We start from the raw sequence: 17,989 nt of genomic DNA on the forward strand, positions 1-17,989 counted from the left end.
CATTTTCACTTCAATACAAAATGAACTACAAAGGATGTAGAATACTCAAATATAATAGACCTCTATCGATTTTACGAGTGTCCGGAAACCCTGAATCTATACATGTATAATGAATTTGATACTGACGTTTGATCGTGTAGTTCTTCGCAAATTAGATATATACATTCACAAATATCTCACCAAAACTTGATATTTGATACAAACTGAATAAAAAGAAATGCATTATACACAAAAATACTTCGTTTCAAATTCAGCTTCAATGATTAAGTTAATATCCTTTGTTTTTGATCTGTATATTCGAGTCCTGTAGAAGGGAGACCCCTGGAAACAGTTTAAAAGGGATTGGGAATACCATTGAAATTTTTCAATTTGAAAAAATATTTTCGAATTGGGGAGAAGGGTTGCCCCCCCCCCCCCCCCCCCCCCGCCCCCTTCATGAGATGCACAATGTAATAAGTTGAATATTTTATAAATCGAAATAGTATGGGAAAAAAGACACAAGGCTTCCTTCCAGGTAATAATTTTTTTAACATTAAACATATTTAGAATGTACGGAAGCTGGTCGGTGTTAGGGGAGGAAATAATCTTATCAAGCGGCCGCCAGCTAGTTATTTAGAAGCCGCCACATAAGGTTCCAGGGGCCATCGGATAAGTTTGTGGCGGTTGTCGGTTGAGTTTGTGGCGGCTGTCAGGTAAGTTTGTGGCGCCTGCCGCGGCTGTCAGATAAGTTTGTGGCGGCGGCTGTCAGATAAGTTTGTGGCGGCTGTCGGATAATTTCATATAGCTGTCGCCAGAAACTTATTTGGCGGCCGCCTGGGGACTGTCGGATAAAACTTTTTATCACCTGGCACCATTTCCTTCAGAATGAGTTCTAACGATCGCAACATAATATTCAGAATTCATCTAGGGCAGAGATCATTTTAAAGACCCAGCTGAAAGGTGAAATGTTTGTATTCATCACAACTTCGGTAATAAAAACGACAATGTTCGAAACTGATAAATCTAAATATATTATACACATAAATCTCCCTGCTGGAGCTCAATCAATGGAGATTCTTTCCGAAGACCAAATAGTCTATTTTGGGTTTGTTTACAATTTTTATAGTCATTTGTTAAATATCGAACACTTTGAATTAAACATTCGCAAACAATGCAACATAAAAAATCGATTACTGATAAGGCTTGTTGACTTATCCAAAATTCATAGAACTCAATTTGACATCAGAACCGGTACAATTTGCCGTCTTGATATTTTGAAATCCATCATTTAAAGTACTGCAAAAGTACACGTGTAAACGTTGATTCAGATATATAAAAGAACCCATATACACGTACACTGTATTTCAATGTACATTCTGACCTGTAATCCAATTCTTTGATTATTATTCATATCAAATTAAGATATTCTTGCATTTTAAATAATGATCTCTATCGTAAAAACATCATTGCCTCTCCAATTTGTGTATGTGGTCATATTGAAGATTCCCATCATTTCTTCTTTGCATGCAAAAGATACACTCAAGCAAGAAATTGTTTTTGCAATGAACTGCTTCAGCTAAATGATATTGCTAATGTCGATACCCACCTTTTATTATGTGGAAATGAATATTTTTCAAATGATGTATTTTTTTATATATTTTCAGAGCAGTTCAGAAGTTTATTAAGAACTCTAACAGATTTTAATCGGACCTATATATCATAATTTTGAAATATGCTTTGCATTTTATGCCTGATTGTGTACTAACATGAACCTAAACATATATTGTATATTATCATAATTGTTTTTTCTGTGGTACGACAATCTTTATTTGTACATGTATAACATAATATGTTTTGTATACGGGAAAGGTTTTCTAAGTTGCTAGAACTTGTAACCAATCCCTTTGTATATTTATACAATAAAATATGTTCAAATCAATCTTTTGATCCGTTCCCCTTCTTCGAAACTCGGGTATTCATCTCTAGTACTAAACTTAGGTTTATATACATGTACGTGCATAAAGCATTAATAGTGTGGCGGACTGTATAATAGGGAACTTATACTAAGTCAACAGTAAGCTAGTTTTTCTATAGTGATGTGGTAGAGTCTTTCTCTTGGTCACGTAAGTGTGATCAGCACTTGGCTGGGTGACCGCTACACGTTCCATTGGTATACTTTTTGACAAATGTTCAAAACGTGCGTTGCTGAATATATATATATGTGTGTGTGTGTGTGTGTGTGTGTGTGTGTGTGTGTGTGCGTGTCGTTTATATAGTACCCGGTAATATTTTATATATAGTAATATTCAGGGAGGGTCCAGAAAATTTCCAAAGGGGCGTGTGCTCCAAGAAGATATTTTTACCAAAAGATGGGTGCAGATCCCAAATTGACAATTTTGTTTAAAATATTTAACGAAATGGATATACAATCCGCTTAACGCCTCTCTAGATCCACCACTGCATAATATACAATCCGCTTAACGCCTCTCTAGATCCAACACTGCATAATATATAATTTTCCAGGGGCCAGTTTCACAAAACTATTTTACGACTAAATCTGCCAATGACCAAAATTTGTTATAGTATCACATCATAGCTGTTTCACAAAACTGAGATATCTTAAGATAATCTTAATTTTTTAAGATTGTTAGAAGTCTTAACATCCAGATACTTGTCTTCAGTCTTTACTGAACTATGTTGTTCTAAGAGATAGGTAGCTTATCCGGGAGAACGTGGTTTCAGGGACAGAAACAACCTACATATTGTATTAGACTATATGGAGGATGCGGACATCATTGATAAGATTCGTATACCGCCGTATATGATCTTTAGGATGAATTCATTATTCGTTTCGAATCCCATAGACAACTTTTTCCTACTTTCGCTGCTTAGGCATGTCCAATTTTTCTTCATTTCTTCCCCGACCGGACATAATCTGTTGAATTTACTGCATTGACTTAGGAAGTGACATTTCCCTAAGTTTCTTTCATCGCATTGGAAACTGTGGAGTTTTGTTTAGAAAACAACTGTCATTTTTCTTCTTCACTTCGTCCGTCAATATACTGATATTTCAGCACCTAAAAATAGACATCTTAAATCTATCTGAACGCACGGACTTCGTAGCTGCTATGTGATCACAAGTAAATGCAGGATGTCATCATGATTGATTCTTCGTGATGCAGCTTCCTATGAGGGTCTAGGTTAGAATACGTCCTCAGTACCCATTGCTTGTTGTAGGATATGACTAAATGGGGCGGTCTTTCGGATGAGACCGCGAAATACGACGCCCCGTGTCACAGCAGATATGGCGCGATGAAGATCCCTCCCTGCTCAAAGGCCATAACCGCCGAGCATATAGGCTTAAATTTTGCAGCCGTTCATCGGATCCATACGAGTGAACAATTCTCGAGAGGGACATTAAACAATGTAAAATCAAGCGCCATGCAACTTCAGTCGTTTTAATGTTGGTGCATAACACAACGTTTTAAGTTTTTAATTGCAAGATAATGATGGCACGTACCAGTAAATGAAACTTATATGAGAGGGGTCTGTTTTATTGAAAGTAGACAGTAACAGCAAACAAGTTGATGGTACAGAGGTTTCAACAGTCTCGATTTAAGTCAGCATTTCGCAAATTTTATATAACGATCTAGTTCGTCAATACAACCTATCATTGGGTCAAATGCTGTGTGACGTGTTTCATACCGATAGTTAGACCGTTCTTGGCACACTGATTTTGACTATGTGTTGTTGTTGTGGTTTTTTTTGGGGGGGGGGGTGCTGTTTTTCCGCCACACTCAACAATTTTTCAGTTATCTGGTGGCACCCAGTTTTTATTGGTGGAAGAGAGAACCCAGGTACATTGTACCTGGGAAGAGACCGCCGACCTTCCAAAAGTAAACTGGGAAACTCTCACTTACCGGCGTGAGTGGGATTCGAATCCGCGTCGACCAGAGGTGAGAGGCCGTGTGATTTTGAGCGCGATGCTCTAACCACTCAGCCACGGAGGCCCTATTGACTACAGATAGCTCCGTTTACCTGATCAGGATATAGGGCTCATGGTGGGTGTGACCTGTCGACAGGGGATGCTTACTCCTCCTAGGCAACTGATCCCACCTCTGGTATATCTAGGGGTCCGTGTTTGCCCAACTCTCTATTTTGTATTGCTTATAGAAGTTATGAGATTGATCACTGTTCGTTATCTTCACCTTTATAGAAGTTATGAGATTGATCACTGTTCGTTATCTTCACCTTTATAGAAGTTATGAGATTGATCACTGTTCGTTATCTTCACCTTTATAAGAGTTATGAGATTGATCACTGCCCAATGCCATCAAATCATTGATGAAATATTGTTTAAATTAAATGAAACTTTGAAATGAGGAAAAGAAGGGGGTGATTCGGTACAGAATCTCCACATGGTTCCCCATTTACACCCTGTACTAGCTATGTGTAGGGTCAGCGTTCTCGTGGTTAGGTGCTGTATAACGCACACCCAACCCCAACCCCTGCCCTCGGAAACACTCCATCCCGCGGGCTTCAAAACTTCGTATGAATCTGCGCATCTAGACTAGTACAGAGATATTGATACCATGCCGTTTTTTGGTGCATTAACACCTGTTTAAAGGTGTAATATTAGCGCCCATCAGTCGTAATATTCTCTGTTGCATTTTCCGTTTATCAGTAACCCAAATCACGCTTTCAGCAATCTGCATAGTCATCGTATCACATTGATTGTAAATTGATTTACAAAACAGCTATTCAAAGATCCAACAAGATCCAATTTTCATCGATTACTTATAGCGACCAAAAAGTAATTGGATACAAATCCATTGAAAGTTTTTTTATGACATTAATTCATCAAACAATTAGATGAAGATCAGCATTGTTTATGTATGCACATTCCATTTGAAAACCATTTTAATTAACGTGAGCTCACAACTATCTCTAGAGACAGATACAAAAGGACTACAAAATATCTGACATTTTTGTTCAATGCTGAATACACAGAGGTACCCTCCTCCTCCGTCTTTCTGGTGGCGACACAAATCTCACAGCAAATACTCTTCTATTCAACACAAGTTTATTATTTATAATGTAGGAGATTATATTGCTTTTGAAACCCAACCGTTGATGCAGTTGGTTCTAAATAATTTATATTTATGTTTGAAAGGAAATGTTTTCATAATGAATGAATAAAATTGTTAGATTTTAATTTAAACGGGTGGGTGTTTTTTTGTTTCTAGTTGTTTTTTTCCCCATACTTTTCGACACTATGTCAAGAAATGTATAGAAAAGATGTAATTAGAAAATGAATATTATTATTACCTCCGTTTCACATACTCAATACGCAGAGCTGCTATGTTAGAGACACAAAAATCATAATTCATTCATTAAATGATCACTCCATAACTCTTGACACCTCAGAAATTGCATTCAACTTAAAGTATATTTAACTCATGACAACCTCAAAATCCACAATATTCAAAGTAATCACCGAGGTCCCGTATCACAGCAGGCGTGGCGCGATAAATATTTCTCCCTGCTCAAAGGAGTAAACGCCGACCATAGGCCCTTCACCGGCAATGGTAACGTCTTCATATGAATGAAAGATTTTCCGAGTGGGACCAACCAACTGTAACAGGAAGGGAGAAAATGCAACGGACCAGACCGGGATTCGAAACCGGGCCCCTGAAACTCTAGTCAGGTGCTCTACCAACTGAGCTATCTGGTCACCGGCGATCGAACCCGGCTGACCGCTACATTCCTCCCTCCTTAAATATCTTCACATTTGAAGATATCAACCCAGGATCTTAATCCCCTGGCAGGCATTTTCAACTGTCAGTTCCAGGGGCTGGTCTACGGCACCAAATGTAACAGGAAGGGAGAAAATGCAACGGACCAGACCGCGGGATTCGAACCCGGACCCCCTGAATTCTCTAAGCAGGTGCTCTACCAACTGAGCTATCTGGCCACCGGCGATCGAACCCAGCTGGCTGCTACATAACCAAAGTAATGAATAAATTACTACTTCTAATTTTGTTTACTTCTGGAGAACATTTTTTTTGGTCAAATTCTTCCGGTACTAGCTTCCTTCTTACTCTTATAGATTGGAATTCCTATACCAATGCTAAGTTAAATAAGAACTCTCGGATACAGTTTCAAAATGTATCTCGTTGAAGAATTTTATATTTCTTGATTTCCAGAATTTTAGTCATCTACCGTTTCGTTGACAGTGTATACTTTCGTTCTGTTTTATGGGTCTGCTACTTTAGATGTCTAATATTCATAAAATGTATATTTTTTATATTAATTGTGCAAAGTTGTGCAAACTTGTTGAATTTTTTGACGTCATGAGATTGTGCCATATCGGAATAATTCGGACTTTTCCGTTCCATTAATATTAGTTTTAGATTTAGTAGGATCTAATCGTTTCCGATAAGAGCAAAAACAGAGATTTTATTTTTCAGATTCACCACACAGTGAAATATTTGATAAAGATATGGGAGGAACGTAACCAGATGCAGCAGAGCAAAATGGATTACAACTTCCACCCCCCTCCATGTTCTGAGGGCAGGTGCAGGGACCTGACGAATGATTTTATTTTTATCGTCCTTGTCCCGGTTGTTTTGGTCTTGGTTGTTGCTGTCATTCTCGCCGTATTGCTGCTTCGGAAAAAGTCTGAAAGGTTGGGAACTATCTTTGTTGATGAAATTTCTGACGATGGTATATTTTAGCTGGGTGGTTTAAAGTTCTGATGGGAGAAATACTGGGATAGATGCATGTTAAACCATGCTTACAAAAAGCGTGAAACGATTACATGAATCGAAAGAAAATTATGAAAAGGGGGGGGAGGGGGTAGTAATATCCATACTTCAGGTGCCTGTGTGTTAACAAGTTGGGAACACTTCCCCTATAGCTGACTGTATAGCAAGATATTCTCGCTAAAACGTGATTATCCCTCTTTACTTTAGCGAGAAATAAACATTACCGTTAACAGGTGTTTCGGTGTCTTTATTGAAAATAATGGCAAATCCTGTGCGACGCTGAATAAGTGCGACACACACTCAATCAACATGATGCGAATTGTTTCTATGAAATTGACAACATTGTCAAGAAATTGCATATCAAAATTGCTGCGTAAAAGGGAAGCAGTCTGAAATCCAATACACATCGTGAGTGTTTTTGTTTTGATTAATATATTTGCAGAAGTATCAGACATTTTAACACTTTTTCTTCTTTTCACGTGAAACACATATGGAGCGCCAAATTAACATAAACTCAAATAATTGAAGATATCTTTAATTATTTAAAGATATCATCAATTCATTTGATGCGCGCAACAATTGAATTAAAGATCTCTTCAAATAATTAATGATATCTTCAATTCTGAATTATTGCGCGCATTAATTGAATTGATGATAGCATTAATTCTTCAGCTGAATTGATGCGCGCTTTAATTGAATTAATGATCTCTTCAAATGAATTAATGATATCAGCAATTGAATTGATGCGCGCTACAATTCAATTGAAGAGAGCAATAATTGATATAATGCGCGCATTAAATCAATTGATGAGAGCAATAATTGAATTGATGCACGCATTAATTCATTTGATGAGAGCAATAATTGATTTAATGCGGGCATTAATTCAATTATTGCTCTCTTCAATTGAATTAATGATATCTTTAATTCATTTGAAGAGAGCAATAATTCTTTTAGAGAGAGCAACTATATAATTAAAGATATCTTCAATTCAACATATCCACAATTGAATTAATGATATCTTTAATTGAATTGTTGCTCTCTTTAAAAGAATTGATGCGCGCATTAATTCCTTATACAAAAGCACTGTAAATGAATTAAAGATATCTTCAATTGAATTAAAGAGATCATCAAATTATTTATACCGAGCTCTAAATGAATTATTGCGAGCAATATTTCTACTAAATTGATGCTCTCATCAAATGAATTGAAGAGAGCAATAATTGAATTAATGCGCGCATCAAATCTATTATTGCTCTCATTAATTGAATTAATGCGCGCATCAATTGAATTGAAGAGAGCAATAATTGAATTAATGCGCGCATTAAATCAATTATTGCTCTCATTAATTCAATTGACGCGCGCATTATTTCAGTTGATGAGAGCAATAATTGAATTGAAGCGCGCATTAATTCATTTGATGAGAGCAATAATTGATTTAATGCGCGCATTAATTCAATTAAAGAGAGCAATAATAGAATTGATGATATCTTCAAATAATTGGAGATATCTTCAATTATTTGAGTTTATGTTAATTTGGCGCTCCATAAACACAAAGAGATGTACTCCACGGGTGTTTTTCTTGGTTGTACGGGATATATTTACTCTCGCTAGAGAGTGATAATCGCGTTTTAGCGAGAATATCTCGCTGTAGGGGAAGTGTTCCAAACCTGTTAAATTGTAGTTAGAATTGTTAGTATTACATACCCGATTTAACGATATAATGTGTCCCATGTACCCGCAATGTAGCAAAATAGAAATTGCACTCAGTACTTGGTTCGGTGAAATGATATCACATATCATCAAAGTTACCTTTACAACTGACTCACCTTTAATTCCATCTTAATTAGCATAGAAAGAGAACTAAAACCTACGAGTTTGAATTTTGCTGCGTACAGCTCCCATTTTACTGGAACTTGTCATTGCATAAGTGAACAACTCCCAAATATGGAGATATGACCGTCTACAGAAAATTTTTGATGATGTGTACTACGCCGTTATTTTACAGGAAAATTAAATAGTTTCTAATAAATGCTGTAAATTAAAAAAAATATTAGTTAAGTCAACATTGTATCATCAAATTAAATTAATATGAAGGTTTAATATTCTTCTTTTGAATAAAAGTGCTTTCATTAGGCCTGAATGAAGAAAATTCGGTTCTTCATTAAAGCATTTGTTCTCGAAAACAGCAGGGTGTTCCAATGACAGTTTCCGGTAAAATGGCAGTCAATCAGGGTTCCAAATTACCACTCGCCCACTTGCATTGGTGGCTATACTTTGCTTGTGGGCACCCCAAATTTCCGTTCTCATCGCCCACTTGGTGACCGTAATTGTGTAATCAACATATTTCTTTCCGACCGATTCGAGTCCTAATATAAACAAAGTTCAATTTCCGTTTGAGATTTTGCCACTTTGTGAGAAATTCCTAGGGTATCAAACCTTCCAAAACGTAAACCAGAAGGGCTACTTCAAACAAAAAGAAAGCGTCTGTTTTTATGGAGTGTGATGTATCACTGGTGTGGAAATATTTGATGTTAAAAATTTCAGTGATAAAGTTTAAAGATTCCTTATTTGCAAGATAGATAGGAATTTTGTTGCCAGAGTTTCATCACCCATTATTGATTAGATATGATATATTATAGATAATAAATCTAGTACACATGCTTCTTGTTTTCAATAGATCTTTCATTACTTTACTTTCAGAGTAGAATGTTCAGAAGAAAATGGGTAAGTACATCTTTAACTAGATCCAGGTGTTAGTCGCTGCCTCACAGACTATCAGACACCATCACTTAAAGGGAACGTAGGGTCAAAAATAAAATTTTGATATGTGAAAACTGGTACCATGCAGACAACAAAATCTAGCATAGAAAAAATAATTGCTGCTGATAACAAGATTTAATCTGTCATTTACACTGAAAATTGAGTTGAATGGGAGAATCTCTTATCATGGCGGCTGATGACATGTATGCGGCAATTCATTACAACTGCTGTGCCTATAGCACTAAATGGGTTACAGAGTATCTATAATTTAAATGTCGGGAGTTCAAGCGAAATTTTGCACTGCGGTAAAAGGAAAAGGAATACATGTATCTACCTTTTAGCATCCCTGATCTCCCCCAAAAACTATGAACATTGTGCAATAATTGGATACATAACCTTGGAAATGAATCTTTTGTTTTTGGACGGCATTTTGAGAAAGATTCTTTTAAAGAGGATATCAGGGTAAGTATAAATTATATTTGCTTTTTACTTGGTAAATACTAATAATTCTTAATGTGTAAATACCAGAGTTTATTTACAACAAACTTTTACTTATATAATAATTTTCTAATTTAATCTATTTCAGTTTATTTTAATATCCTTATCCAGTGAACATTTTATGCAGTAACTGAAATATTTGATAGCAGCAAGCCTAAGAAAATAAGAGAAAATAGCTCAAAAAGATGAGGAAAAGCAGGATACATGTAATAGTTTCAAAAATCATCATAGCACTAGCACATTTTGTATTATACTATTGTTTTTAAAGAAATTGAAAATGTACAAGTAAACAAATGAAGTTTAGTATATATGAAGTATAGTATATATAATTAATTAGTCATGACTATTTTTCATTTTTCAGGCAATCCATTTTCTTTTGGAAACCAATGAAAACTCGTATGCAGAACCTATTGACCAACCTGGACTATCAGCATCTAAGGAAACAGGTAATTTGATGCATTTTTCTATTAAACAATTAACAAAGTTTTACAACCAAGGTAATTTCAATTCCCCCTGTGCAGTTAATCTTTCAAGTTGAGACATTTACGTGGCAATTGCTGCAGGGGTGTAGTGATAATCAACTGATTTGTGCTGTATAGTTTCACATTGCAAGATTCTCTTGTAAACAGATGTACTAATAAATCAGAAAGAGAGAAAACTAGCTACTATGAAAAATAAACTCTTTGTTGTGTGAAATACATGTACATGCACTTTCATGAAAATTAATTACTTAAGTTATAAAGTAACGGTTTGATTTCATTTTTATATTTTCAGCTCAATGAAGACATGAATAGTGACAAAAATATCCCACTCTCAATCCATATTGAAGAACAAATCAACTTTGTGCAACATATACAGATAGAATTGCCCAGTCATTGTCCATCATATGTGCTAGGGAATGTTCAAGTGAAGAAGTGAAGATAATGAACTGTATAAAGAATACAAAATTAAAAGTTTAAGAATTAAGAGTGTCGTTTTCATCAATCCATCCCAATTCACTAGTGTTTTCATTTGAAGCTGCTAATAATTCCTCTTCATTAATACCCCCCGCAACAAGTTGTGGGGGGGTATACTGGAATCGGGTTGTCCGTCCGTCCGTCTGTCTGTAGACGCAATGGTTTCCGGACTCTAAAGCATTATCCTTTCCACCTACCGTCACCATATCATACATATGGACTACCCATGGGATGAAGATGTTCCCTATCGATTTTGGGGTCAAAAGGTCAAAGGTCAAGTGCACTGGACATCGAAGTAGCAATATGGTTTCCGGGCTCTAAAGCGTTATCCTTTCCACCTACAGTCACCATATCATACATATGGACTACCCATGGGATGAAGATGTTCCCTATCGATTTTGGGGTCAAAAGGTCAAAGGTCACGCGCACTGGACATCGAAGTAGCAATACGGTTTCCGGGCTCTAAAGTGTTATCCTTTCCACCTACAGTCACCATATCATACATATGGACTACCCATGGGATGAAGATGTTCCCTATCGATTTTGGGGTCAAAAGGTCACGCGCACTGGACATCGAAGTAGCAATATGGTTCGGTTTGTCATGCCATTTGTTTTTTACACTCAGAAAAGAGGTAGTTTATACCTATTACCAACACCCTTTGGGAGATTGGGATAAGCGGGGGGTATTCTTAGTGAGCATTGCTCACAGTACCTCTTGTTATAATCAGTCTCAAATTGATATCCTTTGCAGTCAGACATGATCAGCTACTTTCACTGAGAGGCAATTGCCCGGTATACATGTACGTCATAAGCAGATGGAATTGTGGGAAATATCTTAAAGAGCGATAACTTTATCTTGCAAAATGGCAGCCTCCAGCAGATGATGTGTAGCTATATTTAATAGCCGATTTCTACACAACAGATTAAAATCAAATGGAAATAACCCTTGGACTTAATTACTAAATAATTAGTATTTGAAATGTGAAAATATTTTTTTATACCCTACGTTCCCTTTAAGGCAGTTCTGCACACCTCAAAGCAATTTTCATTCCCTGTAATTTGTCATATTTTGAATTTACTTGATACAACAGATTATGATTTAAAATGAACCAAAATTGTTCTTCCCCAGCACCTCTCTCAGAGTGTGTTTTACTGTACATATACCGCAACCGTGAGCATCAATGTCCTGTACTTCTGGTGATCGAGGATTCACTGAGTAATGTCTCTGTAATGAAACATTCCATGTAAACTTTACAGAAATTTCCCCCAAAGATGAGAAGAAGTTTAACAAAACTACCGAATTGAAATTGTGTATATATTAATTGCCAGAATGTCTATTCAATCACATTTATAATGTGTTCAATCCTTAATTCCATTTTTCAGATTTAATGTATTTTTAAAATTTATGAATAGTGTTCAACTGGCACGGTACAACTCAATTCGCCGAGCGTCACAGAACATCAGGGAGCTGTCCAATCACAGGGACTCCATGCTCTCGACAAGCAGAAGTGGTTCTATGTCGTTTATGGAGACAGAGAGGCCCCAGAGAGGAATTCGGCCATCAAGAAACTCGGCCTACTCTGCGCCCTCTACCCTCCAGAGGTAACAATTATACAACTGATTTTAAAATCAGTCCTTGATATGATTGAAATATTCTTGCTGAGTAAAAGTACAATACAAAGCCATTTTTTTTTTTTTTTTTTTTTTTTTAATACAAATAACAAAGATTTTTAAAAGGTTCATGATAAGTACATGTACATCGTCAGAAACTCATGGTAAGATACAGTAAGTAATATTTATGAGGATATCTACTCAATCTGACACACTGTGTAATGGGTATTTTCTGTGGATATCTACTCAATCTGACACACTGTGTAATGGGTATTTTATGAGGATATCTACTCAATCTGACACACTGTGTAATGGGTATTTTCTGTGGTTGTAAATTTTATGCAGATAGCAAAAATTAAAATCTTGAAATATATATATATGCATATAGCTCCGTAGAAATTGGAAACACAGAATATAATTCACTGCCATTTAGGGATCAAATCGCAAAAAATTCCAGTCTCAGAAGATACCCGTTATACAGTATATATTCATTTCATTTCACACTGTCCCATGCTAACGTATCACATGTAATCCATTTAAGGTTACTCATACTGCCAGATTAAAACATGTTCAGTTATGTCAGATTTTCAATGAGACAAACTATGAAAAGCTGTCACTTGAAGTGATGGATACCATGAGGTCATCTGGTCCATGTCTCATCAAAGTCATTTTCATTCACCACAATCTAATTAGTATAAAGATTTTTGTTAATTACATGTAGTTACGACTTTTAAATTGTTTTTGCTCTACTAGGGAGTACTTATTGGACATTGAATTCTTCAAGGATCATTGTTATCACTCTGAACCTGTGACTTGCTGAATTTTACAGCTGTCAAAATAAAAGTCAGCTTGTCATTTAATTCAGTCAGCAGTGTACTTTGTCTTTGTATGGATACGTAATGAAACACGTGCAAGCAGACAGACAAGTTCGTTTCACACTCTCTCAGACTACAGGAATGAACAAAACTAAATGATGATTGTCAGCTATTGTGACATAGTTTGTCAGCTGTTAAATGATGATTGTCAGCTATTGTGACATAGTTTGTCAGCTGTTAAATTCAGCATTGGTCACTGATTCAGAGCAATTTCAGTAAATACTGGAAGATTCGAGCTAATCAATTAGATAATCTAATTAAGTTGTGGGATTTACCGTAAATGTTTTCAGGGAAAGAAGACAGACATCCTCTGATGAAAGAATGACTTTTCCTCCCACCTATACAGAACTGTTCTCAACCTCTGTACACCCTCCCCGAGAAAATCAGACTGATCGGTAAGTTCACTTATACAGACCTGTTCTCAACCTCTGTACACCCTCCCCGAGAAAATCAGACTGATCGGTAAGTTCACTTATACAGACCTGTTCTCGACCTCTGTACACCCTCCTCAAGAAAATCAGACTGATCGGTAAGTTCACTACGATCAACCAGTCACAGAAAGGCTCTTTTTTATCGCTTGCCAAGCTTCAGAGTGTGTGTTCCCTTTGTGAAGGTCATTTGATAAACACTTTTAGTATTCTCTGTCTATCTGCTGACCAAACAAGCATTCCTTGGAACACCTTAGTTTGCAGTATCATTGTTGACTTTGAGAGTGAGTGGGGCAACCAACACGGCCACTAATTTTGATATTTGTGTCAGATTTATTCGTTTTCCTTTTAAAGTAGTTGCATAAATTTTTATCAAACTTGGCACAGATGTTCCTTTGATGCCCCAGAGAAAGTTGAGTTGACACCGGAGAGAAATCATATTTCAATCATGTCCACCATGGATACAAATTGACAGATATATTGTAAACATAATTTTTTTTCAGGGGTTCATAATACCACGAAATAAAATTTTCTGTTCAATCTGCAGGTAAAAAATTACGTGGATTTCTTGGATTGCTGTTGTATACATGTATCTTAGGAGTACTTTAGATTTGCTGGGACAAATATCTGCACCAAATCAATACCCACATACTAAGCATGAATTAATCCCACGTTGAAAAAATTACATCTACAGTATTATTTAGCTTCCTCATCATAACAGCTACTGACGTGCAAAGACACTAAAATAAATATGGCTAATTTAAAAATGATTCTAAAAGTACTCCATTTTTCAGAGTGACAGTCAAATTGAAATTAGATGTTAGATCCGCTCCCATACTCGCATGTAGCGAATCTAGCATCTAATTTTGATTAGATGGCTTTCTGTATGGTCTTGGAACTAAGATTGGTTGAATCATCTTTTTAATTGTATTTTTGGGAGTAAATGATTTTCAGTTATTATATTAATTGTGGTATCACATTTTTTGTCAACGAGTTTCATCTTTGGTACATGTGTTTCAAATAACAAGATTATTGTACATTGAATGTATGATTCATTATACATGTACATCTATGCATTTTACAGATCTAGTCTTCAAGTTCCTGTGGTGTATTATCAACCTAATATAGAAGAAAGGGTCCTCATCCAGACCCCATAGACGAAGAATCTCTTGGATCCCCCCCCCCCCCCCCCAAAAAAAAACAGTTACAGAGACATGAAGATTCATGTTTTTTAATTGACGAGTTCAGTAATTTTGTGACAATGAATGCCACACCAACAGAGCAGTTTTACTCTAGAAAAATGTAATAAGAATCACAATTTGATTGCCTGTAGACCGAGGCTGAATATTCCCTGTGGTTTGTAATACTTTGATTTATAACTTTTACATAAAATATTGGGGAACACAGGCCAGGAGCTTACTGTGGATGTAAATGCTTTTTCTGTCGCCAAATAACATGTGCAGTATTAAAAGTAGGATATTTCTTCTCTTTTCATAATGGTGCTCTTATGTTGAAATACTCAGTACTTTTACAATATTTTTGATTTGTATGATATTTACATGAATATTTTTGACACTTATGATGACATATGAAGGTTATTCCAATTGTGATGTCATAGTAACAGTGGCATTGTTGATCATTGCTCTCATTCTGAAGTTACTCTGTCTTTTTTAAAACATGATTTGAAAAATATATTTGTATGGCCAGTATGGGTCTCATTCTTATCTAACCTTTCACACTCGAATCTTTCACATCTGTCGATTCCGTAGCAACCCTCTTTTGCTCTCTTACAGATGCTGGTACCCGCTGCTGTGGCGACTCTGTCACTCTCTTACAGATACTGGTACCCGCTGCTGTGGTGACTCTCTGTCACGTACTCTATTACAGATGCTGGTACCCGCTGCTGTGGCAACTCTCTGTCACTCTCTTACAGATGCTGGTACCCGCTGCTGTGGTGACTCTGTTGCTCTCTAACAGATGCTGGTACCCACTGCTGTGGCGACTCTGTCGCTCTCTTACAGATGCTGGTACCCGCTGCTGTGGTGACTCTCTGTCGCTCTCTTACAGATGCTGGTACCTGCTGCTGTGGCGACTCTGTCGCTCTCTTACAGATACTGGTACCCGCTGCTGTGGCGACTCTCTGTCACTCTCTTACAGGTGCTGGTACCCGCTGTTTGCAGGTGTCCTGTTCGCTCTCTATCACTTGAAGTCTGGATATTTCATTTCCTTCAACTCTTAATGATAAATTTGTGCAATTCTACCCTGTATTTTATTATTAGATATACTGGATTCTCGAACTAGCAAGAAATTAACTTTGTGTTGGTTATGATGAAAGAACTGTAATGAATTAATACGGAATATAGCAATGCCCAGCTTCAACAGTTTTACAACAAACAACACAACTCTATTTACAGAATTTTAACCATGCATACACATGCATTTAGTAATGACAATTACTTTTGGACCAACCTTCATATGCTTGCTTTACATTAACTGTGCCAAACTAATATAAAAATTTAAAGCATTATAAGTGTTTTCACAGTCTAAGACGAGTACAACACAGTTTACCATTGTTGTACTTAAATCATTTGTTAAGGACGAAGGATTAAAGTACAGTTACATGCCATTTCAGTTTACAAGAAGAAAAAACACTTGAAATAATTTTCTTCCATCATCTTTTCTTGTCCAGTTTTTGCTTAAATTTTCACCATTACAGCCTGAAATGTTAGCAGTTTCTGACAAAATACTGATTTGATTATCTGATTGCAGACATCTGACAAATTGATCTTTTACAATTGAATAGAAAGTACTTTTGTATAATGTTGTAAATTTTAGTTTATTTGGGTGAGTACGTAAACATATCATTTCTCGACAGTCAGTATGCCAAAATACTGTTGACATTTCTAAGGTTAATGATCAGAATTTTAAATGAAAATGAATCAAGTACCACTACAGAAATTATTTGTTTTTTGAAAAAAAAAAGTTTATTTCTGAGATAAATGACATGGAAGAATGCATTTATTGTGGTCTCTGATCTGGCACTGTACAGGTGTGTATTACATGTATATCATAGCTTAATTCTATATTTAACTGTGTTAATGATAGATGCACTGCATGAGTATGATTAAATGGAGATTATGAAAAAGAAATTGTGGATTTTGAACCCAAAATGATGAAGTATTTTTATGCCTCCGCAGTCGGAGATTTGGATGCTTATAGCTTTTGGTCTGTCTGTCTGTTTGTTTGCAGAAACTTTAACCATAGGAAACTTTTGAATGACTATTGATTGGGCTTTCATATGTCATATATGTATTCCTTGTGACAAGACCTTTTGGTACCAAAGTGTTTGACCTTGTGACCTTCACCTTGGAGTTTGACCTACTTTAGAAAACCATAACTTTAGAATGGTTAGTGATAGGGCTTTCATATTTCTCATTTGTATTTCTCTTGACAAAGCCTTTCTGTAGGTAACAATTTTTATTACCACATGACTTTGACCAACTTTTGAAAATCTTTTAACCTAGGTCATAACTTCTGAATGGTTAGTGATATTAGACCTTTTATATTTCACATGTGTATTCCTTGTGATAAGACCTTTCTTTGGGTACCACCGTACCACAATTATTTTGCTGCCTTAAGGGGGAGGGGGGGGGAGTATTTCACATTTATCAATTTGTCACGAGATATTTGCTGATCTGTGTGGTATGTAATCAAAGTTAGATTTTATTTATATTTATAGATTTATGTTGTGAAATAAATTTTTGGAATAAAAAATTGTGTTCATTTTTGTCATTACTGTCACAGCTAGAGGTCAATTACTATAATACAAGGTTCCTTACGAAAGGTGAAGATAATGAATCAATTTCATAACTCCAATAAGGAATACAAAATATGGACCCCTGGATACACATGTACCAGAAATGGCATCAGGTGTCTATGAGGAGTAAGCATCCCCTGTCTTGATCAGGTAAACCGAGTAATCTGTAGTCAAAATCAGTGTACCAAAAACCGCCTAACAATCGGTATGAAACACGTCAGACAGCATTTGACCCAATGAGAGATTGTATTTGCACTCTAGATCATTATAACCACTATAGAATTAGCAAAATACTGAC

The 17,989-nt window shown here is 36.2% G+C and overlaps 2 protein-coding genes across 4 annotated transcripts; both read left to right on the plus strand.

The window, feature by feature from the left end:
- The first annotated feature begins 6,406 nt into the window (after positions 1–6,406).
- LOC125658713 (uncharacterized) lies at positions 6,407–17,657 on the plus strand. Its single transcript, XM_048890101.2, has 5 exons — positions 6,407–6,667; positions 9,447–9,470; positions 12,374–12,562; positions 13,737–13,841; positions 14,959–17,657. The coding sequence occupies exons 1-5, from the start codon at positions 6,501–6,503 to the stop codon at positions 15,029–15,031; spliced, it is 558 nt and encodes a 185-aa protein (XP_048746058.2). The 5' UTR covers positions 6,407–6,500; the 3' UTR covers positions 15,032–17,657.
- Positions 9,531–12,236, plus strand: LOC125658715 (uncharacterized). Of its 3 annotated transcripts, XR_008798539.1 has the most exons (4): positions 9,531–9,968; positions 10,093–10,210; positions 10,366–10,450; positions 10,779–12,236. XR_008798539.1 is itself a non-coding variant. In XM_056149173.1 (3 exons), the coding sequence occupies exons 1-3, from the start codon at positions 9,703–9,705 to the stop codon at positions 10,920–10,922; spliced, it is 495 nt and encodes a 164-aa protein (XP_056005148.1). In that variant the 5' UTR covers positions 9,531–9,702; the 3' UTR covers positions 10,923–12,236. The 3 variants fall into 3 exon arrangements, 1 of the variants encoding a protein (XP_056005148.1); XR_008798538.1 differs by having other exon boundaries at positions 9,531–10,210; XM_056149173.1 differs by lacking the exon at positions 10,093–10,210.
- Positions 17,658–17,989: the final 332 nt, after the last annotated feature.

Source organism: Ostrea edulis, chromosome 9, assembly GCF_947568905.1.
Source record: "Ostrea edulis chromosome 9, xbOstEdul1.1, whole genome shotgun sequence".
NCBI classification, from domain to species: Eukaryota; Metazoa; Mollusca; class Bivalvia; order Ostreida; family Ostreidae; genus Ostrea; species Ostrea edulis.

Excerpts from the sequence above, each read along its gene's own strand:
- LOC125658713 (XM_048890101.2), top strand. The coding sequence starts at position 6,501 with ATGCAGCAGAGCAAAATGGATTACAACTTCCACCCCCCTCCATGTTCT. Across the intron at positions 9,471-12,373 it reads GAATGTTCAGAAGAAAATGG|TGTTCAACTGGCACGGTACA; the intron begins GTAAGTACATCT and ends ATTTATGAATAG. Across the intron at positions 12,563-13,736 it reads GCGCCCTCTACCCTCCAGAG|GGAAAGAAGACAGACATCCT; the intron begins GTAACAATTATA and ends AAATGTTTTCAG.
- LOC125658715 (XM_056149173.1), top strand. The coding sequence starts at position 9,703 with ATGACATGTATGCGGCAATTCATTACAACTGCTGTGCCTATAGCACTA. Across the intron at positions 9,969-10,365 it reads CTTTTAAAGAGGATATCAGG|GCAATCCATTTTCTTTTGGA; the intron begins GTAAGTATAAAT and ends TTCATTTTTCAG. Across the intron at positions 10,451-10,778 it reads ATCAGCATCTAAGGAAACAG|CTCAATGAAGACATGAATAG; the intron begins GTAATTTGATGC and ends TTATATTTTCAG.